This window comes from Phoenix dactylifera, chromosome 4 (genome assembly GCF_051530095.1).
Source record: "Phoenix dactylifera cultivar Ajwa chromosome 4, Ajwa_hap1_PhDact_Kaust_v1.1, whole genome shotgun sequence".
NCBI classification, from domain to species: Eukaryota; Viridiplantae; Streptophyta; class Magnoliopsida; order Arecales; family Arecaceae; genus Phoenix; species Phoenix dactylifera.
The window spans coordinates 45,937,071-45,961,914 of NC_143193.1; the positions used below are offsets into that span (position 1 = coordinate 45,937,071).

Genomic DNA, 24,844 nt, shown 5'->3' on the forward strand with positions numbered 1-24,844 from the left:
TATTTGACTTATATACATAATTAACTATATTTTCACTATCCGATTTGTATTCATATCCATATAAAATAAATATGGATATGAATTTTTGCATCCTACTAAAATCTGTATCTGTAACTATATTCATTAAAAAAAATAAATATGAATATGAATATACTAGTATCTGATCCATATTCGATCTAATTTTAGCTCTAATATATATATATAGAGATGAATGGTTGATTATAAGAGAGAAATCATGATTCTTGATAACTATAAGAGGCAATCAATCAAGATCTTCAACCCTTTGTTGTGCGGAGGATAAATTCACAACCAACTTATTTATTTTATATAAATTCATAGCCACCCTCCAATCCAAAAGTAACTTTAACAGCAACAAGACTGTAGAAAGAGTTCAGAGTTTGAGAATCTAGAGAGAGAGAGAGATTCAAGTGAAGAAGAAGATGCATTAAATAATATTATATGGCTAATAACTCTGCAGCCTCCATAGTGGATCGATAATTTTCTGCCTATTAGGCCTTTTGGAGTTCCTAAATCCAATCTAGATCATTCATCATAGTGTGATCCTTGTGTCGCATGGTTTTACCAACCACTTGAATCAAGCCTCAACCAGTCCATGACTCATTGCACTTAGATTACCATCGTAACAATCTAATATTAAATATTTAGAAGCAGGACCAACTTATTTATTATTTTTTTGTTAAAACAGATGATTCCTATAACTCTAGTATGGATATATCCAAAAAGATTGAAAAACAATACATTCCGAAGCATTCTAAGCAACTCTTTCTCTCCGATCCATAGAAAACCTTCAGAGTGATTAGCCACATACGAGGCCACCCAGTCCGCAGCCCTGTTAGCCTCTCTGTATGCATGCTTGGTCTAGAACACCATGCCACCACTGACAATGGTCCGGATAAATGTCTCAAAATGCCCAAAAAGTACTCAATCAGACCCAACTTAATTATTAGAAAACCCTTCTCAAAACCCGTTTATTTCGAATGGTTTATGGCGGATCAAGGAGCCCGACGATAGTGTGGGCGAGGGAGGGAGCTGTAGAGGTGTGGGATTTGTTATTAGAGATCACGATGCCAGACTGGTGGTAGCGGAGGGTGACAGGTCATCTACATATCTGTGGTGTACGCCGAGCTCCGCGCAGCTTGGAAAGGCATCACTATGGCGATGAGTGCTGGGCACGAACTGCATTCTCCTGGAGGGGGACTCGACTATAGTCATCGAGTGGGTCCGAGGTGAGATTGAGGAGCAGCTGCACTTCACGATAGCCGCCGACTACTGGAAAAGTATCGCTCCTACCTGGCTATACAAGTTTACCGAGAGGCAAACTGTGCTGCTGATTGGGTTGTCTTTTTTGCTGCTCATCACTTGGAATACTTTATCTAAGAGGATCACAAGTTTGCGCTGGAGACTTTTTGTAGTCTTTTATTTTTTGATATTATTAGCCACATTTATACCCATCGGGTGTGAGCCACTGTTGTATCAACAAAGAGCCCGAAGTTAGAACTTGCCGATCGATGCGTAATATGGGCCGGGCCTGTTCCGCGTCTGGTAGTGGTTGGCCCGATCCGGCCCAATTAACTCGTCCAGCCGGGCGAAGTTAGTTGAACTGTTCGGTCCTTCTCCCTGCATCTCCTCCCTTCCGGAAGACCGTGTCAGAATGCCTAAAAAGTACTCAATCAAATCGGGAATTCCCCTTCTCGTCCCCTGCCTCCACCTTCGGGCCCTCGACTTCTTCCTCCGCCTCTGGCCGCCGGCCGGCACCATGGGGGCAGATCTCTCCGCTGAGAGGACGACTCTGGTCTCGAGTTTCCGGAGGGTGCGGTGGGTCTCCCTTTTCTTGGGGATCTGGAACCTCGGCGTGGTTCTCTTGGGAGGGTTTTTGCTGCTCTCCGTCGTTTCCGGATGCTCCGGCGAGGAGAAGCTCCCATTCTCCGTGGTTTCCCTCGTCGCTGGCGTTAGGATCGTGGCCATGGTGGGCGCCGGGAAGGCGCAGCAGGAGACGGCAGAGACGATTGTCAACCATCCTATCGAGAGCTCCATCGCTGTTGATGCCGTGATTCGCCACGAGAGACGGGTATTCCATTTGGTCTCTTTGGAAAAAAGCCGATATTTTTGAAGGATCCTGACATGGGTTTTTTGGAATGTCAGCTCAATTTCGTGGAAAATGTGCCTTTGGGGCCATGATTTACCTATTAAATCCTCGATTGATTTGTTAATTGGATCTAATTCTTTGTTGGTTAAGAAAAAAACGAAACTTTCGCAGGCATTTGGAGATGGGTTTTGAAATGGCAGCCCAATTTCGTAGAACATATGAGTTTTGGGGTTATGATTTTTCTCTGGGACCTTCGATTGAATCCTCGATCAACCTCTGTTGACGGGATTGAATTGTCCGTTGTTAAAAAAAACAATCTTTTAAAAGATTCGAAATGTGTTTCAGTATGGCAGCTCAATTTTCTGCATAGTTTATGATTGGATTTCGACTTGTGATTGGCCTTAATCCCCAGATTAATTTGTCTTCTCTGGTTTGGAGTGATAGTTGGGAACAGTTTATTGGAGATGAGTCATGGTTTGGTCTCACTTTGGGTCTAGTTGGAAGGCTTAATTCATATGTCTTTGTGCATATCAGTCTACCTGCAGCTGAACTTATGAATTTCTAGTCAGTAAATGTCATTATGGTACCTGAATTATTGGCTATGTTTGGTGCAAATGTCATCTATGATAGCTTAATCTTCTAGTTGGTTTTCTTTATGAAGTTCTCTTTCTTGATGAGCAGATGAGGTATAAAAGATGGCTTTGGTGGACAAGATTTGGAATGGCAGTCACTGTACTCCAGTTTGTTGGAGCCGTTTATCTGATGTACATCATTTTCAGCGATTTTTCTTTTAAAGGAGGGTCTAAATCATGTTTTTTAGGTAATTATAGTACTACGTTCTTTTAATTTGGAATCATCTTCATTATTGATAGTTTATACTGTGAACCCCCACTCCCCCTCTCCCCCCACCCAAGAAAAAAGAAGAAAGGTGGGGGTGGGAGAGAGGGAGGGAGGGAGGGAGGGGAAGAGCTCTCTCTCTCTCTCTCTCTGCTGTAGCATATGACAGATGAAGAGATAAAGATGATATTGTGGTATCCAAACACGTTGCTGCATGAAAGAAAATTTTCATGGGAATACTTTGTATAGAGTATTTAACAAATCTGAAAATTAAGATTTTTAATATTCCACATACATATAGTTATACTTATCAAAGCAACTCCTTTTCTTGATGAGTATATCAAAGAAGCTCTAATATAGTATTTTAGTTTTAGAACGACCACATCCCTTTAGGAATATCAACAAGCAGCCAAGTGCATTTTACTCTGATTTTTCTTCCTGGATTCAATGTTTAACATTTGTAACCATACTAATTTAGTATTATCAACCAAACTGCAGATTTATCTGGTTCTACTCCAAAACCAATCCATTCATCTGAATGGTGCAAATCATAAATAAAAAACCTGAGCCTAAAGTCAGGCATAGTGAAACACTTTTTCCTTTTTTACGCAAGATAGAACTCGCTTTTCTACTTGTTATTTGCTATACTCTTTCGCTTTGCAAGCACCCTGGTAATAAAAGCATCACAATAATTTTAAATTCCATAAGTTGAGAATTCCTACAATAACCAAACTTATCTTTAATTGATGGCTTTGGTCTGTAAGCTAAATGACTGCATGAAATTTGCAAGATGTATGATGAACTACTTAACATATTCATCAAATTTTGCGTATGACACCAACTTTCACATATGCTCAATTGCACAAAGAAAATGCCAAACTCTTTGCTTCCACAAAAGAAGCCTCTAATAGAAGAAACATATAAAAAAAAGTGCTTTCAAATCTTAATAACAATCTAAAGGCCATGAAGAGGCCGTATCTTAAGTTCTGAAGGTATCTCTCAGTGACCATGGGCATAACATGTTCAGTCGTTGTTAGTTGCCAGTCTTGACTACTAATATTAAGATGGAGAATGCGGTATCTATGTTTTTTTAATGACAAGTGGCTTGTTTCCTGTGGTACTTCCATGATGACATATTGTCATATAACATGGATTAAGGATCTCTTACTAAGGATATAAGTGGTTCACGATTAGTGTGCAGATTAGCAGATATTAGGCTGTCATGACTTAAATATGGTTCTCACTTTTAATAGGGGCTAATGTCTATTTTGTTTGCTGATCTGCATGTCATTATATCGGATCTTATCACAAAATTCTGAATTCACTTTTTACTTTGTTGTGAAATGACATGCTATTTTGTTCAATGACTACTTTATTAGTATTTACCTCCATTCAGTGATTCTGCACTTAAATCCTTATTTATATTGTATGAATATTGTATGAACTAGATAATTTGTTTTTTTTTCTGATTTTTGATTGTTTGCCTGTTAACCAACCCACACAATATATACCTCTTTGATGATAAATTCTCTTATTATGTTTAATGCTCTTTTTACCTTGTAGCCAACATGATTATGATTGATTTCTTTATTGGCAATTCAGATCAGGATAAAACTAGTCGAGCATGGAAGCGGTTTTTGGTTGTTTCTTTTCTTGTCCTAGTATGGCTTGTTGTAATCATACAGTGCTTTACGGGTTCAGACATATTGCGATGGAGGTCATTTTATGCAACTCATGATACTGCATGGAAAGCTCATTACCGGGAGGTATTTGATCATGGAATTCGAGAAGCTTTGTGCTGTCTAGGACGTGTGAAATACCTGTAGGGTTCTTTCTGCATTTTGACTGCTATGTGACATTGATCTTGGAGTAACCATTTAACCAGATTTTATATTGTCCAATTCAGGAGCGTCTTGGAAGAAGATGAGGTCTACTCTGTAGCAAGGCTCTTAGGAGATCTTGTGGCATATCGTGCATCTGGAACTGGACATCTAGAACTCCTGACAGGTTCATTTCCTTCATGCGGTGTAGAGTTATACCGTTGATTAATCTGTGTGGCATAACCTTTTATTTCTCTGTTATTTTTCCCTATTTCACCTTTAAAGGAGCTGATTTCCTGATCAACATTATTGACAGGTCTGTAGATGCTCCCATTACAGTCTAGTGTAAATGTGTAATGCAAATTTTCCAAATCGCGTATAATATCATCTAAGCATTTAATGACCACTCTGGAAGAGATATAGTAAATTAAGAAATATGTTTGGTCTTAAGAGACTATTCAAGTTCTCATTTTTTTTCCATGTTCCAGGAATATTTTTTTCGGTAGACATTTATCAACTTATCTGTCTGTAGTATGGGACCCACACGTATTTCTAACAAAATGCTGCTACATAGATTTTTTTTTAACTGGAACAATACTTAAAAAAAAACATATATAATAGACTGGGGTGAAACCAAGGCTTAAAAGACAGTTTTAAACTGCTTCGAGGATCTACTCAGTAAAAATGGAATCAACTATCTATGTTGTCTGGCTGAAAAGAAATTTCTCATTTTAATCTCACCTTCCCCTTGGAAAGTAGAAGTTTAAAGAAACTATTTGGCCATAGGTCATCCTCTTCCAAAGTGGCTTCCTCTATTCGACTTGTAGATAAAACCTCAGTGAGCCATGCTGTTATCAGTGGGTTTTATCCTGTATGTTGATGGGAGAAATAGTTGCAGCAGTATGTCCTGGACTCTCTGATGACTATCAATATATGGGATGCTATGATCTGTTTCTAAGGTGATTTGTGGTGTCCCAAAACATCATATTTTTGGATAAATGGCTGATATGATATATCAAACTTCTTCTTTGCCCCTTTTGTGATGGTATCAGACAGATAGGTAGCGAGCATTCAAACACCCATCTATGTTGGCTTAGGCATGTATTATGTTACTTCACTTTTGTTGCATTCTGTCTCTTGTACCAATAAGATTTTACCTTCATGTATTCTATTTCGGCTATCATCCTCTCTCAGAGAATTCATAGAATAAAAAGTTCGATTCTTTCCTTACTCAAACATTCTATTTTTGAATGATGTCTTTATCGATCTTTGCTCTCTAATACATGTAATTCATCTATGCCTCACTCTAATCTGATACCATTCAACACATTCTTCTTTGACAGCTTTTTATTTTTTATGACTATTGCAACGTTTTAAATTACTTCTGCCTATGCTATCTAGGCGCCTGCCCATGTGGGGCTGCCTGACATCTGCACCCATAGCCGCCTTGATGTTTTGTATCAAGTTTGAGTATGGAGGATGAGATGATTTAGGAGCTACCAAGGAATGCCGTACCGGTCCGGTCCCTGACCGGTACCGGACACAGATGAAAACCGGTATTTTCTGGTTTTCTTCTGTGAACCGGCCGGTACGGAGACCGTACCGGCCGATACCGGCCGGTACCGCTTGGTACCGGCCTCGTACCGGTGCGAACCGGCCGGTTCGCACCGATACGGTGTTTTTTTTTTTTTGGGGGGGGGGAACCACAGCGCCTCGCTGTGGTTTTTAAAACCACCGCGTGGCGCGTGGTTTCAAGGAAGAAGTGGCCCACGGGCCACTTCTTTCGAAAACAAAAAAAAAAGCCGTTTTTTTTTTTTTTTTTTTGGGAACCACAGCGCCACGCGCTGTGGTTTTTAAACCACCGCGTGGCGCGTGGTTTTAAAAACCACGCGCCCGCCGTGGTTTTAAGGAAGAAAGCTGTGGCCGAGGCCACAGCTTTTTTTTTTTTTTTTTTTGATGGGAAAGAAAGTGGTCCGGACCGGTACGGTACCGGTCCGGACCGGCCACCGGTACGCCGGTCCGGACCGGCCACCGGTACGCCGATCCGGACCGGTACGGCGGACCTTGGGAGCTACGGTTACATTTTGCTGAGTTGGTTTTTCTCATTGACTTATTACATCTTATTCAGTATGCTATGATCCATTTTTTGATTGAAACTATCTTTTTATTTTTCTCCATATATTTATTAGTTTTTTGAATTTATTATTCTTGGGCTGCCTTGACCTCTAGGTGCTTGCCTAGGTACCCATCTATTACCTAGATGCTAGGTGGTCTATTATGGATTTGAAAACACATTAGCAAATACATTATAAAACACATCCAAGTGACTCTTAAATGACAATTTTTCTTGTGAATTTAAGTCAGTCATAGCAACTATTCCGAGCTTCGCACACTACAATATCAAGGGAATAATGTTTTTCTTATGGATAGGTCATGTTTATCTCGAATTTTCTTTGATAAAGATGTTTTCATGGTTGAGGCATTATAATTTGAAGCCTGGATTTGTTACAATTTTTTACCAGTATAATTTCACCACTGACAACGTATTCATTTGCCAGTCGTATCAAATATAGGACTTTAACCATATTCTATGTATAGTAAGCTGAGTCAAGAGTGCTAAGTCATGTGTTCACCAATCTGGTGGTATAATCCCCCAGGTAAGGCATGATTTAAAACCCAAATTGATATACAGTGAGAAATTTTTAAGGCTTTCTAATGAATGCGAGACCTTGCACTCTTTCTCTTGTCAGCCACAATACTTGTTCTAGCTTCTTGAAATATTATTCTCTACACCAAAGTTTTTCATATACTAACAAAACCATCAGATAATGTGGAAAGCTTGTTGGTTCATGAAATCACCATGCTAGCTTTGACACCATGCTAGGTTTTGGAGTAAGAATCTCATTAAGAAACTCAGTTAAACTAAAATTATCTTCCATTTTGAGATGATGAAGGGTTTTGAGGAAATGTTATATGTAACTTCCACGTCAGTTCGTGTATCTGCATGAGGGTTGGATAGAAGAAAATGAGAAAGGACCATGTCAAATTGATGGTGAGGGAAGCATGACCTCTGAAAGTTGACTGTATATCGCAGCTATTCTGGTGGGAACTGTCTATGAACATGCTAGGCTATTTCTTTAATAGGTGTATTTTGATAGAATTAAACAATTTGCTTGTCATGGATCAGATTGATATCAATGGCCTGATGATGCTAAGTTTTCTTATTGTAATTTGCCTTATTTTGTATGTGGCACTAGTATTATGAGCCGTAATGCCTTGTCTTGGTGCATGCAGTAAATTTTGGTATTATCAATCATCTCATGACTCATAAGTCTTCTAGTTCACTAAAGGTGATAATTTAGTTCATGTGGTTGTTTTCAGTATCGCACGCAGATCAATTTTCCTCTTTCATTTTCACCCTCTCCTCATTTCATATGCCATCATATTTGAATTTTTATTAATCATCACTTCGCCTTATTTCCCATTTCTCACCTCATTACCTTAAATTAGACAAAGTTATGTATGTGAACAAATGAGGTATGCATGGATGCATGCAAGGATCACTGTGCTGGTACCGAGGCCCATACTGGTTGCCCGTCAGCACGGTTCAACACACCCCTGTGTCGTTCCAAGCCGGGCCACGGACACTGCAGAGAGGGTGGGGGAGATGGAGAATGGGAGAGGGGAAAAGAGAGAGGGGAGGGGGGGGGGGAGGGAGGAAGGGAGGCAGAGGGAAAGAGGGTGGCGGATGGTCGGAGGAGGCCAGCTAAGGGCCGGAGAGAGGTGCAAAGGAGCAGAGGAAGTGCTCCACCCTCCCTTTTTTGTTTCAGTTGAAATAGGAGTCTTGGAGGGGGGGCCCTTTTTTTATTTTGAAGAAGATAAGTATAGTCAGCAACCCTCTTGCCGACTTCACTTAATTTTTCCAAAATAAAAAAAGGCTTTTATGATAAGTAAAAGCCCACATGCTCCTATGTGTCACAATGCTTAAGGACCAAATCCCGTTTACAAAAGAGTGAATCAATTGAAATGCAGTGAATATGACAACGATATCAAGAGGTAGTTATTATTTAGGATAGCAAAAGGTTTGATTTCCTTCAAAATGTCCTGTTTGGAGATGGACATAGTGATGAGGACAACAACTGAAAAGGGTTTTGAGGCCCTGGTCAAGGTTTGCTACTATTAAGATAATGAACTTTGTTTCTCTTTTCTATCTTGTCATGTAGATAAATCTGTAGCAAATATGGTTGCTATTGACTGTTACTTGTGAATGTATGTGGTTGAATTTGTCCATAAGATAATTTGAGTAGAGATACTTTTCTGCCATGATTTATTAGTAAGATTTTCTTTTCTTGTATCTGGGAATAATCTGCAAGGAATCAAAAATTGTTTGCAGAACTATGAGTGTCACAATAACTAGGCTGTTATAAGACAAAACAAGAAATCTTTTAAAGTATACATACTAATACTTTGAAGGAAAAGAGTGGGGTTAAAAAGAGTTTACATTTTAGGTTTAGCCTAGTCCATCTCTAATTCGGGTTATGTTTCCTTTCTGCAAACAATGCTTCGCACATGTTAATGCTTCCTTTATGCATGTGTACTACTCTATAGCTTCATCAGTTTGCTACTTTCTATAGGCTATCCCTAACAATCAGATTCGGGTTATTATCTTTTGTCATGCTGTGTAACAGTTGGTTTTCTTCCCAGGATTGGCTCTATTGCAGATGCATAAGCAGTCACCAAAATTGTATGATGAGCTCATTGAGGCATCTGATGAACTTATTCAAGAAGCTGCAGTCTTGCATCTGTTTGCTGAAGCTGCTTACACAGTTAAATCTTAATTTTTTTTTATTCCATATCACATTCCATTGATGGCATCTTACTAGATTACAGTCTTATTTCAGGGACCACTGCTTGATTTTGGAAGGAATCCAATATTGTTTCCTTGTGCATGGCTTTATAGGCAAGGGGTTTTAACTCCCTGGACTCGCAGCAGGTTTCCATATACCTGTTATCATACTAGCCATTTATGGCCATGCATATAAGATTATGAAGAATTTCTGAATTGTGACATGAGTATGCTTACATGTCTTCTACTCATGGTTTGTTTTACATCATTAGGTAATGCATATTTTCACCTCTGGGGCTTATATTGTGTATAGATCTTTGATAGAATTAAGGGATCATTATAGTTGCATATAAGGTTGTTGCCTTCCTTTTTTGATGTTTGACTTTCTTCCAATTTTCTGACAGATGCATTTCTAGTTAATGTTAACTAAACAAGAGCTACACTATATAGGTATTTGCCACTGACTCTAGAAGTCCATCATGCGTGAGCCATCCATTGCTTGGGCATCTTCACCATAGGGTTGGTTCTCCACATTTGCCTCGCCACGCATGTTCCCTGATTGATCTGTTTGAACATTGGAAATGGAACTTTGCTCAGCTGTTGGGAAGGTTTTCTGGTTCTTTAAGCATGTTTCATCATAACTTTTCACTTCCTCTTTGATATCAGAGTGGAGTTACTTTATGAAACAGCATAGAATGTGATAGTACTAAATACGAATTATCAGCTCCCTATAGCAATTGCAATTGAAGTTTCCAATACTGCAAGGACAGTACTGTCCTGTTCTGGCAAGTTTTTGGCACTGCTGTGTAGTGTATGTGGGTGTTGGTACAGGATGTGCTCCCATACCATGTGTTAGTACCTTGTGCTATACCGTTCTAGCAAAAAACTGGCACGAGGTCCAGTGCTGGTATTTGAAACCTTGAATTGCAAGATGTGAGGAACTCTTATAGTATGTGTTTGATGTGTATATATAATTACATGTCCACTTATAATTTCCATTCATGAATTTGAGCTTATTTGTGTTCTTAATGCATAACAAAGTCTCGTGATAGGTTAATTGAAAATATGCAAGGTAAATTGGTACCCAATAAAGTATCATTGACTCACATATATAGGATCATTTATGATGCTAGGTTTCTAGAAAATAATATCAAACTAATTATTTATTAGAAACCTCTCTATATACTAATATAAATTAGTTGATATTGATTTTAATTTAATAATGGATCAAGTTTTGCATACTTTTAGTGCTGGTTGTATTGTTTTTGACAATTGTTTTTTGGTGCAACTGTCTGGTGATGTCAGCAGGATGCAGCAAGATAAGCATTCTAGACTGGCTACCAGCTGACAATGGCATTACGTGATACTTTATTCCTTTGCTAGACCTCGAAATCTCAAGTATGTAAATATATGACTTTTGCCTCGTTGTTGACCATTCTAATGGTTTCTTTGTGACCCTTCTTTACCCATGATATGGTGTAATTAGTTATTACATCTTCAAGAAGGATATCCATTACCATCCAGACCCCCATAATGGCTCAAACTAGCATCTTCTACAATCTACAACGTCAAATTAAATGATACAAAAGCCTTTACCACCTTGTCATCTCAAGTTAGCATCAGATTGATTGGGAATCTGCTACTGAAATGTGACACTAGTAAGGCTTTATATCCATTTTCGCATATCAGGACTTATGAGGTTCATCTTTATCTCATAAGGTTTTATGAGTTCCAGCAGAGCTCATGAACACTGCTATGACATAATAGTTGGTCTACTCAATTTAGTTTGTTGCTAATTTAGGAGTTTCACACTCTTATGTTCGATAACAAGTAAGAGCTTTAGGCTATGGTTCAGCCAACTTCTTATTTTGTGTGGTATTGTTTCAGTTCTTGTGGTCCATTCCTATTTTTATTAGCTATTATGGCCATTCATCCTCAAGATGGCTTATCCTCTTGTCTTAGCTTTAAGCATCACTATATATTCAGGTGTTTTCTTATTAATCCCAAGCATCTTTCTTGTTCTTCTACACGTTGGTGGTCATCTTGAGAGTCATGCATATATTGATGCTTCCCCTAGAGCTGCCTACCTATCTAATCGGGATAGTGGAGTTGTTGTTTCACATTGGATATGGTTCTGCTGTTTCACCTTGTTACTATGTAATCACATCTTGTGTCGTGCCTGTGTTTCTTATGTTTAATTCTCATGCTTCTATATTTTAAAATGTTCTTTCTGCTATTTATGCTCATTGAGAGCCCTGAACTCAAGATTCATCGTACTATACTGAACCGGGTGATATAGGGTGTGTATAGATTTGGTACAGGTATACGATGCAGGGGACACTTAATATGTCAAATCAGCTCCGTACCGTACCATACTGACACAGTGATAGTGTGGTGCCGGTATCGGGCCCAATACCGAAACAGCATACTTTGTCTGAATTTTTAAGCGGCGGTTCATGATGAGAGTGGTAGAAACAATGGTTGAGGAGCTTTAGGCTTTTGTAATACTTGGGAGTTGGGATCCTACACCCTTGTAGCTACAAGTTTTTTCTATTACTGAATACTTATGTGAAGATATGGCCTACAATTTTAGATCTTTGAAGTTGTATAAAATTGTCTTATCATTTGTGGCTCGAAAAAACGAAATTGTAGCATTGATTTGGAGACCTTCAGCCATGTAATGCGGATGGTTGTTCTCTTCTCCTATCATTTTTTTTTTCTTTCTATGAGCTAACTTAAGAGGTGCATGTGCTACCTCCTCCTGGCCTTCATGCCTCTTTATCTGCATTGAGCTATTTTTGGGATCATGGATAATATATGCTGTATTTGTTTTTGTATATTTGTTGTGTGCATGCATAAAGTGATTTTTCATACACTACAGAGTTCGCTTTGGGAGGGACCTAGCATTTATATTTCTGTATAATGAGTTATTTCTTTTCATTAGTTATTCATGGTATTTTTACAAAATTTCATCACTTCTTGCATTAAAAAGTGAAAATTCGTATAACCATTTTTTAGCATGTTGATTGAGCCTGGTTTCTTCCCAATTGATTAAGGTGTTATAATTTTCTTCCTTCACATTTTGATAAAGCTTGTCGCTATAATATGTGCACCTATCATCTTTATTTCATTTTGCACCCTTGACATTTTAGGGTCCATTTGGTATTGTTTTATTTTCAAAAATCCAAGAAGAAAATTGAACTAAACAAATATGTTTCAAGAAAACTATTTGTTTCTCAATTGTCTGTAAAAACTCAAGAGCTTTTGGCGGCAAAGGTTTATTGCTTTCAAGAAAGGTGACAATAAAGAGTGAGGAACGGAGAAGTTCTATGCATTTGTAGGGGAAAACATAAAGAACAACAATATTATGAAATAGGCCTTAGTTTTTCTTTTTTTTTCTTTTCTGGGTGGATTTCCATGTATTCTGTGATTTTTTCGTTTAATCTACAACATTGATTTCATGAAGCCTTATTCTTTCCCTATCACAAAATGTCCTCTTTTCTTTATTGGCATATTATTACACCAGTATGATCATACTTTCATTTGTGACTGCTCATAATCTTTTTTTTTAGGCGTCCTGCACTTGAAGGTGATAACTGGTGGCGAGGACATGCTGCAGCCTTTCTAAAATATGTTAATCTAAATCCAGAAGCTCTTCGACAGGGGCGTGTTAGTCAAGTAATATTTTAACTATCATGCTTTTATTAATAGCATTCATGAAAGCTAAGATCTAATAAGTAATAATATGAATTTAGGTAATAGCTCAACTTCTTTGAGGCCTATACATAGTCCATGGTTAAAGTAGTCAATCAGTAACTTGAAGTAACAAGTACTCACACCTTAAACTTAGGTGTCATCAGAGCAGGTACATAACCTTAATGGAGTTGTGGATTTGCTTTAGTACAACTGTCACAGTGCCAATAACATTGAAAACATATGCGTGCTTTGAAATGTGTACTGTATGCTATCAAATTTTAGAGTGTCTTTATGTGGCAACTTTAAAAAATAAATGCCATTGTCCTCATAATGCCAGGGAAAGAGTCAAGACCCAATAAAATAAAATAAGAATAAGAGGTGTAAGTTGTGATGTGGGAAACATTTCTGTTCCTGTTCAATCTTTTCATGTTAAGTTTCAAGTCTAAATAGTTGTGGAGTTTGGTTTTGGTGATGGATCATAAGATTTTCAATGTCTTTCAGTAATGTTAAATTATGAAAAGATTTGAAACCTGAAAATGAAATTTGATTGTAGATTAGAAAAATGAACATCAAGAAGCAATCACATAGAAACATGAGAGGTTTACTTTTGACCATCATAAAGTTATATATAGCATGTCTAATGAAAGCAACGTCATATCTAGATATTGAAGATATTTTTGTACTATAACTTCAATATATCATAATATCAATACAAAAATTCCATGAGCTAGAACATTGTAGGAATAAAGAATCATATCTTGACAAATGATTTCAAGAATATGAAGATTTGTCTCTTGCTTTTAACTCCACGAACACCAAGATTTGCCTTTAGTTTTTGGAAGTTGAAACTGTAACGATGTTGCTAATTTTACTTGCTTGAGGCTTATTAGTGAAAGTAAATTATTCTAACGTCAACTAAATCATATGACTACCACATGGTTTAATTTATAAAAAAATGATCAAGTTGGATATTATGATATGAATCGCATGTCCTGCAGTACAGATCTAGTTCTTATGTTCCCCTCTGATATTGATCCAAGGATGATACTCGGATCATTTCTGGGTTATAAGATTCTGACAACAACACTCTGCTTTTCTTTTTTTATTATTTTAGCCTATTTTTTTAATTCATTTTGGAATCTGTCATAATGTAAAGTTCTATTTCTAAAACGTTTTTAACTCATACCTGCATGAACATCATTGTAACCATCCTTTATGCTCCATCTGTGGACTTAGCTGGGTATCAAATGTAGGAAGTCGACCCAAATTTTTATATGATGTGATGTAAAACCATGATTATACACTTGATTTGCTTCTTCTGCATCTATGTCCCTTGCTTTATTTTAGAGAAGATGGTGGATTTTCTACTAAATTATCCTTCAATCGCCAATTGGAAGTGCCAAAGATTGTGTTGAAATGGTATAGGTAGAAGATGATCTCTCTTTAAATGTGATGTTAAGGGATTTCTGTGTGTCTAGCGCAAGCCGAAAAGAGTATATAGTTTTAAGTTTTAACTGTTGTAGATACCTGAGACTGACTGATAATTATAAATTGGATGGCACAACATCTGCACTAAGCTATCCTAGATCATGTTGAAATGGCATTACTAGAAACTTAGTTCTCTTTAGACATGACTTAAGAGATCTTTATCTGTCTAGTGCAAGCAGAAGACAATATATAACTTTAACTATCACAGATACTTAAGACTGATTGATGGTTCTAAATTAGATGGCGACAAATCTGCACTATGTTATCCTAAATTGTCTCAAAATGGCATCACTAGAAAATTAGTTCTCTTTATACATGATATTAAATGTGTTTGCATTTAGCGCTGGTAGAAAAGAACTGATTGCTTATTCTATTTTTTCATAGATATTTGACACTGAGATAATAACACATCTTCACTATCCTTCCATGGCTGATTGGAAGTACCAAGGTTGTGTTGAATAGGCATCAATGAAGATAACATTTCTCTTCTTGTGATGTGAAAAGTTGTCAACTAGTGCAGGCAAAAAACAATTTATTCTAATTGTCATAGATACTTGAGACTGAAATATATCTACTGTACATGACATGTCTTCTTATTCTTAAAGGGTTCCTTAATTTGATGCCGTTAATCTGTCTCTGAACCTCTTTTCTCCTAAAACCATGAATACCAAGGAGTTTATATACACCTTCAGCTTGTTCTATGTTTTGTTTTTAACTTTTTATGCTTGTATACAAAATGAAATATTTTGTGCTGTAACTTTGTCTTATGCAGTAAACATATTTTTCTTATGTTGTTAATTTTAGTTTAAAATATTCTTTTCTAAGCTCTCTCCATAATGTATCTGCATTAGCCATTAGAATATTCTGCATTAGAATGTATCTGTAAGCTCCCTCCAGAATATTTTTCTTATGTTGTTAATTTGATGTATCCTACTTGCAATTTTGCCTCTGCCACTTTTTTTGCCTGCTAAAAGTTCTCAATTTGACTAATATACTGGTAAAACGTTTGCATTCAGGTTTACTCCACACTGTTGAACTTGGTATTGAATTAGGCTTCATATCTGAGGTCTACTATTTGATAGATAACTAGTATCTCTAAATTTTAATACCATACCTTACTCCCTTTTTTGATCATGCAGACAAAGCGTGAGGCTGCTTACTTTGTAGTGGTTTTGCATGATCAAAGATCTATAGTCATTGCCGTACGTGGAACTGAAACCCCTGAAGACCTTATAACCGATGGCTTATGTAGGGAGTGTGCTCTTACCATGGAGGATTTGGATGGACTATTAAAGAAAGTCTTCTCTCTCTCTCTCTGTGTGTGTGTGTTTGTGTTTGTGTGTGCATGTGTCTCTGGATATGTTATTCATGTATAGTAATTCATATTGTATAGAGGTTGTATCAAATGTCTTCATTCAGAAGTGATAAAATTGCATGTATTGAAAGGTTTCTACTATTTTTTGCATAGTCTTAGATGTAAACTCTATGATAATTGGGCTTTGGCTGTGGTCATGAATCTATCTGATTTTTGGTGGTGATGGTGCACCTACTTAGGATTATAGGATCTAGGTTTATGAGGTGAAATAAAAGGTGGTTTGCAGACTAGGATGTTATGTAATGTAGCAGAAGAATAGAGGAGGCATTTTTGGCATAGCTTTGGTGGGGAAGGAAGATGATATGGAGGATTTGTCATCCAGTGTTAACTCCTTGGCGGTGGCGGTGATAATTTGAGACCTGTGTCAAGTCAGAGGGGAGAGAAAGGGAACCTCAAGGAGAGGGGGATAATTGAGGGCCTTGATTGGACAGGTTATTGCACTATGCAGAACATGGTATGCTGTACCGGTCGGTACCGGGCGTACCGTACCCATACCGATGGGTATCGGTTTGGCGTACCGCATACCGTACCGTACCGACACTCGGTATGCCTATCTTAGTGCGGCACTGGTACGGGGTTCGGTACCGGTACGGCGAACCTTGATGCAGAAAAGATAGGTTGGAAGAAGAGGGCTGTAGAAGGGGGATAGGAGAGATTCTGGAGTTGATTGCATCCTTAGGGCTTACAGTTTTCAAAGTTTTAGCTCTAATTCATTTGCATAGGTGGAATCTTAATAAAGTTGCATTACATTGAGAAATATACGAACCTATATGGCTACATTGGCGAATGTTAGATTACGGGTTGTATTGATAACACATTGATTAATGATCAAACTCTTCTACGTGTTAACTTAAATCTTATTTAAGAAATTCAGTTTGGATAAGACTTGCTCACTTTTTTATATAGTTAAGGTAAATCAGGTGTCAAACCAATCAGTTTGCAGCCTGGTTATACCATAAGCCAAAAGTATTTCTTTTGTGCTGTGAACTTGCAATGTCAGTTGAAATTTGGGTAAGTTAATTGAACTACCAGGATACATTGTTTGTAGGCATTGGATTTGATGTCAAGTAAGTAAATTTTACTAATAAAATATCTCAGCTAAAGTTGTTGCGCATCATAAGAGTTGTAGATTTTGCCACTGAAGTATTAAACTTCAATAGCTTTCACTTATGCTATTGCAAATTACATGTCATTGATAGTAATAATGTTGCTTACCTTTGTACTGTTTCTTGTTAGTTTGATCTTTTGATTTGTCTTTGATTGAATGGCATTTGATTCCACCTTCTGGTTAGTATGTTCCATTAGAGGGTTGCTTCTATTATCTCTAGTTGGTTCTTGCATGTTCACTGAGGTAGCCTTTCTCTGGAGTCTGGACATTCTTTTGTTCATCGTCCATTCCATTCAAGTGAACTTTAAATTAGTGTTTTTCACTTTTGCAGTAGCGAGCATGTACGCCCAAGTGTGAGACAAAGAGTTCTCTCCTCTTTTCCACATTATGGACATGCAGGGATTGTTGAGTCTGCTCGTGAGCTTTTCATGCAAATTGATGGTCACCCTGGAGTCAAAGGTCAGGATTGTAGTTGTATCTGTCATCTACCTGTGCTTAATTTGTTTCCTTCATATTTAGCACCTTTGCTTTCACATTTTATTAGGTTTCTGAAGTTCATTACTTTCATATGCCTTATTCAAAGAGCCCATTAGAAAGTAATATTTTATTAGTCTTTCTTAGAATTTCTACAACTTTTACTTTCATCCAGAGAATGGCTTATGTAGATTGAATTATACAGCATGAAGCGGTAATCTATTAGGGCTTTGTGATGATCCAGACTACTTTTGTAATTTATAATTTTTTTAACCATGTGGTCCCTTTTAACTTAATGATGCTCATTGATGTTAGATGTTTTTACTGATCCATAATTAATCTACATAAAAGGAAGTGCTGTCTCAGAATATATTTAGTTTTTTTAATCTGATAAAGAAAAGATAATCTTGGAATATTTCAGGGTTTTTGGAGTGGAATGGTTACTACTCATTTACTGCATTCTTATAATTAATTTCAATAATATGGTGGTAGATTATAAAGATCTTCATGGATTAGCAAGAAAAGAAAAGGTTTAGCTAGAGACAAATTATTGAATTCATCATCTAGCTTTGTCAATTGACACTTCCCCCTCTTTGACTGCATTGCATAACAAATGAATACCTATCATGCAAATGTTGGAAGTTGTCTATAAATATTCAAGGTTTTAAAAAGCAGCAGCTCTTTGCAGGTTGAGGTACTTCATAGCCACATATGCAATATGTTGGTGCATGTGCGAGCACCTATGCAGTTGGTATCTAGAGAAGATAAAAATAAATATAATTCATAAAGTTAGATAAAATAAGTTAAAATTCAGAAATCAATAAGTAATCTCAAAGAAAATAAGAAAAGTTATGTCTACAGTTCCTTATTTTATTTAAAAGACTATCTTAAGTATGACATGTTAACCTAAGAAAAATATCAATTTTTTCCTATAAACTATGCTCAAATTTTAGGTACACTGATACAAGGTACACCGTACTAGTATTGGTAGGCGTACCGGTCGTCTATCGAACTAGTACGGTTCCGGTTCGGATCGGTTTAAATCGGTACCGAATTGGCCAGCTCTTCTCTGCGGAAGCGGGTGCGTCCAGCCGGAGCCGGAGAAGAAGAAGAGAAGGAGAGAGCGAGTAGGGGAGGGAGGAGAGCCCCCCCCCCCCCCCCCCCCCCCCCCCCCGCCCCTCGCCCCTTTGCGGGTGGCGAAGGCCTCTCCTCTCTCCCCCACTCGCTCTCTCCTTTTCTTCTTCTCCGGCTCCGGCTGGGTTTGGTATCTATGGGCTCTGTACCGGTTTTCACAGCTGAACCATACCGGTCAGGGTCCGAACCGATACGATACATGCTTAACTGGCCGGTACAGGCTGGTTCAACATACCATGCACTGATACAAAGAATAAATTTATAAAATACAAAATGATGAACAACCAAAAGAACAAGCAGCAAGTTTGCATGATTTAAAATAAAGTGGAAAGTATGTAGCTAATAAATAAAACGTGTAGTATTTAAGCTACTAATTTTCAGGAAGACGGTTCATTCAATTGGAACAATCATGAGCCTAGGCTGCTTATATGAGCCACTTGGGCCTATGTAGGTGCCTAATGTCTCATTATGTGTTCTATCCCCAAATGGTTCAGTCACCAGGTCGCATATGAATATGCGGGTGCCTAAGCGGACACATGAACCACATTTTAGAAGAGACATACTTTACCATCAGCAAGTAAAACATATTCATGTTTGACATATGAAATGAAAATGATGGAACTTTTTCATGATTCTCATTTGCACACCATGCCTTAGCACTTAACATACACATCTTATGTTTGTAACATCACTTGTACTTCATGTATCTGCAGATGACTCATCATCTGAAGTGTCTGGATTTCTCTCTTCTTTGTTGGGAGTGGGATGTGAATGTCATGGATATCAAGTTCGCATTGTGGGGCATTCTTTAGGAGGTGCTGTTGCTACACTATTGGGGCTAAGGGTAAGCACATATTTGGTTCTCTTATTTCCTATATTATCCGCCATAATGTTGCACTATATTGGCATAGTGAGTTGGGCTGTTTAATCTATATTTTCTTCTTCTGTGGATTTTAAAATTTTTCATTTATGCTTTATATCTTTTCCTATAGTCGCAACTTGGCTAAGCTTATACTTTCATATTAGCTAACAAGCCTTATACAATTTGTTCGTTCATATTTTTCTAATAATTCTGAACCCTATCATAAGCTTTTGCATGTGACAATAGCAAGCACGCCTTATCCATTTGGGATCTTATATCTAATTTCCTGGAAATGCTCATACTTCAGTCTGTATTTGCAGGCTCAATTGAACTGTATCCTCCAAAGTCTCGGTTTGATTATAGATCACTGTTAAGGAAAGAAGTACTATTTATCATCCATAAAACAGCTTTATATTTTTAGTGATCATGTTATTCTTAGCCTTTCGATTAACATTGTTGTAGGAGTATTGTGCTTATAAATACGTAGTCCGTTTATGGTCAAAAAATTCATTAAAAGGATCCTTGAATACATAATCATATGATCTCAAGTTCTCGACTATCATTAAGTCAGCCATGAGGGGAGTTTGTATAATGATGACCCAGTGGATCATGTCTCCACCCCCACACCCCCACACCCCTCAAAAATAGTTCAACCAATCCAATATCCACTTCATTGGTGTCAGATTTATTATTATTTTTTAATACCAATGCTAGCTTATTTGTCTTTTCTCCAACAGTCTATATGTGATTATGTATTTATTGTTCTGGTTCAAAATGAAGCTTTTATGCTTAGTTGGTTCTATGTACAGCAGAAACTAACAATCAAGCATCGTAAAAGAGATTGAAATACCTAAAGATAATAAAGATGAACCTTTGATAAAAGTACTTCTATATAAAATTATCAAACTACTTTCCTTCTCGGTTTTAATATTTATTCCATGAAGTAGATTCTGGCTCTTTGATGTAGTGTAAGTTTTCCCAACAGCTTAGTTTGGGAAACACCCAAAACCAAACTGCAAAGGTGACCAGAACTGAACTACTTAGACCTGAATTAACATTTAACCATGGTCACCAACATTGACACAGGACATTGTCATAGATTTTGTCAAAAATGCTACAAAGATGAGCACAATAAGTGTGACTGAAGATCAAATTTGTGTTAAATTTATTTTATTTATTTTAGAGATGTCAATGTACATTTGTTCTTTTGCATGATGATGATGTTTTTCTCACTTGCTTTTTGAGTAATCTGAAATTAGAACTAGCCATTTTCTTACCCATCTACCTTTTATTTCAATCTTGTTTCAACCACTATCGGGATAAACTTTTCCAATGATTCGCATAGAATAACAGTAACTTAATTAAAAAGACTCCAATTCTGGGTCCAAAAGTTTCTGTTGAGCTCTTAATTGCTATGCACCATAGGACCACTTGTGGTCCTTTAGTCTAATGTATGTATTCTACAATCTGAATTAAATGCCTGTGCATGTCCCCAACTCTTTTGCTTTTGTGATATCACAAATTTCTTTTCCCCTTCCCAGCACCTACAAGGCTACAAAGTACCCTAAGAGTTTGCATACACCTATTACCATGTAAATCACATGCTTACTAATAAGTCCAAATGTTCTCAATCAGTATCTAATATTAAATAAGATTTGTACTGCTTTATGCTCATGCACTATAAACTTTGTGTATGGCCTTTTAAGTTTATTTTATAGATTACAAAAATATATTTATTAAAAAAAAATTTCTCACCATATCAGCTATTATTCTTGCAGTTATATCGACGATACCCCAACTTGCATGTATATGCTTATGGAAGCCTCCCTTGTGTAGATTTAGCTTTAGCTGAAGCATGTTCAGACTTTGTTACTACGTGAGTGTGTTTGACATTCTTTATTTTAAGACAATTTATTTCATGCACCATTTTCTTTAACTAATATGGTCTGATCATTCTTTAACCTTTTCCAGCATTGTATACAATGATGAATTTTCTGCACGCCTTTCCGTTAACTCGATACTCAGGCTTCGTGCATCTGCGATCAAAGCTCTTTCAGATAATTCTTCGGCTGATTCAGCAATGATACAGAAGCTTGCCTGTAGAATTCTTCGTTTAAACAAATACCATGAGAATGGGGAGCATTTTGATGCATCTTCTCCATCTTATAGACCAAGTACCATGAGAGTGGAAGAAAGTAAAAGTATATATAAAAGAAGGCCCTTTAGGCCTACCATTGAAGGTGGGATGCTTTTATGCCTTGGTGAAGTTGCATGTATGAGGAACATGTCCACAAATTCAAATCAACATTGCTCACCTGTAATGCATACTTGTTAGCTGTTGCTCAGTAATATATCAGAACCATGTGTTTTCTGATAAATGACCTTGTATCTTGCTCCAGGGAGCAGCCAGCCTGATCAAGAACTGCATGATCCACATCAGGAGGAGGCTTCCTTATTTGCCAATTCAGGCTCTGAAATTCTAAAATTTGGTGGCAACGAGTATACCAATTATGATGTCATTATAGATGGTCTTAATGAATGTAACTTTAGGGAACCGTGCCTTGAGAAATCTGATGTCATTTTGTCATGTGAGGATCAAACTTCTCGGTTTTTGGAAGATCCAACATCTGTTCCAGTGTCACTGGAACCCCCAGAGGTGTTTCTGCCAGGTTTCATCATTCATATAGTTCGAGAACCAAGAAGCATCATGCCTCTGTGGAAAAACTGGATTGTTCACGATCATAAGCCTGTTTATAGAGCTTTTGTGGCTAAGAGAGAGAGATTCAGAGATATCATTGTGACACCTTCCATGTTCATTGATCATCTACCATGGAGGTAACTACCTGTATATTTTTTCATTTCATTAAATGTAGTGAGTTTTATTGCTATAAGTGACTAGTACGTTATTGATCATATTTCTGAAGTAATTTAAGGGAATCTGGTTATGTTACTAAACTCATATTGTGGAAGAAGCAGGAAACTGTAAGCATTTAAATATAGCATGTGGTGCTCATGTGCGCGCGCGCATGCATGCATGTTTTACTGTTCCTTGGTGTGTTCTTTTCAAGTATTCATCTTAAAGCATCACATACATTGATAATCTTGTTTCCACTTCTGTATAATTCATACTTTAGATAATGGACTTGAACCTTTATGAAATTGTTAACAGATGAAATACCCTAACCTGTTAGACTGCAGATTCAGTAATAAACAATTACTTCCTCTGTATGCCTTTTTGCCAGCATGATTCATGATAGCTTAGAATTTCTGCCGATTTCATCTGTGGTATATCTACTTGAGTGATGCTATTTTTCTGTCACCTTAACTGTTTGCACTTTGCAGGTGTCACGCTGCAATGCAAAGAGTTTTAGAAGCACGCAAGTCTCAAGGCCAACTTACTGGTGATCTACTCAATGGAGAACATGCAGTGTAAACTATATACTTGATATCCACCCTAAATATCCATTCCACCGTACACGAAAGTTTTCTACAACACCCACTATCATATCTTATGATATAACCAGGGACTCGAAAGCAAGACTCTATCTAGATCTATTGACCCTAAATCAGACAGCAGAATCTAAAGATCATATGTTTGAGGACACCAATTTTGATCCTACAGGAATTATTTGCAAAGCGGGCAGGACATTTTTAGTTCAGCCAGTAACTTTTGGATGGAATGCTGATCTCCCTTCTACTCCTTGCATAAAAACCATTCATTGGAAAGACACAGCAGAGAAAACCATTACTGTGGTGCAATGCTGAACATGCATGTGCAGCCAAACTGCTTGTCTAATGAGCAGTATATATGGGTTTAAGTCCCATTATTATTGTTGTACTTGATGTCTTGTCCTAGAAGGGGCTAAAAAGAATTTATTGAGGAGCAATAAAATCAACATAATGCAATCTTTTTTTTCAGCACTTTCCTGCCCTTGTCAATAACTTAGCCATATATTCTATTTTTTACTGCAATAAATATTACTAGTGACCGAAAAATCTAAGATGTGATTGTAGAATGGATATGCTATTTGTTTTTACCTTCTAAGCTGGTGGATTAAATGATCACAGTACAATGATTTTTACCCCTTTCTATCTTTTTTCAGCCTCTGCAGTGAGCCGTTTCTTCACAGTTCACAATCATACAGCAGCAAAATTTGGCCATGGCACAAGATTGCAGTCTAAATGATCAATTGGCTCGCGAAAGGCAGGATAGCAGCTCAAGATTCAGACTACTTTTTGCAACATCAGATTTCCGGAATGCTTCACTTAGCCTGTAATCATCGATAAGAATGGGTGTTGAATGGTGAATTAAATTTAGCAACTCATGACCATGCTGCCATTAGTAAAGATGCTTTGGTATCGATTTGCCTGATGAATATATATATTTTTTTAAAAAGAACTAAGAAAGTTTATTATGTTATAATATTTTTCAGCTAGGATTTTTGTGTACAGCAGAATCCTAGGCTTCTAGCTGACATTATGGGACTTGGTCCCCACTGTGGCCATGGCCGCATGGCCGTCCATCATTATAGCCTTAAAACGACCAATATTAAATGTCCAAATATCCGTACAAAATCAAAAAAAGTACATTAAAAAATTTATTTCCTATATATATATAATATAATACACAAATAAATTTAGTAAACATACATCGATGATGATGTATAAAAATAAATATGAATCAGTGGATGAGTGGTATATGATGGCCTTGTAGATAAAACTTACGCATGTACCTCCTTTTTTTTCCCCTTGATTTAAATAACTGAATATAAAACACAATTAATTTAATAAAAAAAATCAGAAAAACCGGCAAGCTAACCAAAGCAGTGTTGTTCTTTAATTTAAAGCAGCCTTATGTGACCCGTATTCCACCACCGTTTCATTGTCTTGCCGTGGAAGTCGTCGTAGAGATCGGACGGCTAGTAGGACTTGAAGGTGCATCAAAGATCACTGCGACCGTTCAATGATTGGTGGCTCCAAGTTGGCCTCTTGGGACCATAAATTTTTGCTTGTGCCCGAAGATCATACAACCATTTCTTTATTACCTTTATGTTATAAATAATTAATATTAATTGCTTCTTTTTTATTTTATTTTTG

General features: G+C 37.3%; 1 protein-coding gene across 4 annotated transcripts; it reads left to right on the forward strand.

Moving 5' to 3' along the window:
* The first annotated feature begins 1,636 nt into the window (after positions 1-1,636).
* LOC103717554 (lipase class 3 family protein) lies at positions 1,637-24,146 on the forward strand. Of its 4 annotated transcripts, none has more exons than XM_039133749.3 (15): positions 1,637-2,089; positions 2,789-2,927; positions 4,646-4,766; positions 4,851-4,951; positions 9,469-9,590; positions 9,666-9,757; positions 13,183-13,288; positions 15,934-16,088; positions 17,609-17,736; positions 19,599-19,729; positions 21,526-21,623; positions 21,719-21,987; positions 22,147-22,582; positions 23,090-23,176; positions 23,851-24,146. In XM_039133749.3, exons 1-15 carry the CDS (start codon positions 1,673-1,675, stop codon positions 23,927-23,929), a joined length of 2,481 nt encoding a protein of 826 aa, XP_038989677.3. In that variant the 5' UTR covers positions 1,637-1,672; the 3' UTR covers positions 23,930-24,146. The 4 variants fall into 4 exon arrangements, with proteins under 4 accessions (XP_038989677.3, XP_038989674.3, XP_038989676.3 ...); XM_039133746.3 differs by having other exon boundaries at positions 1,638-2,089; positions 4,547-4,766; XM_039133748.3 differs by having other exon boundaries at positions 1,638-2,089; positions 4,547-4,766; positions 9,666-9,724.
* The last annotated feature ends 698 nt before the right edge of the window (positions 24,147-24,844 follow it).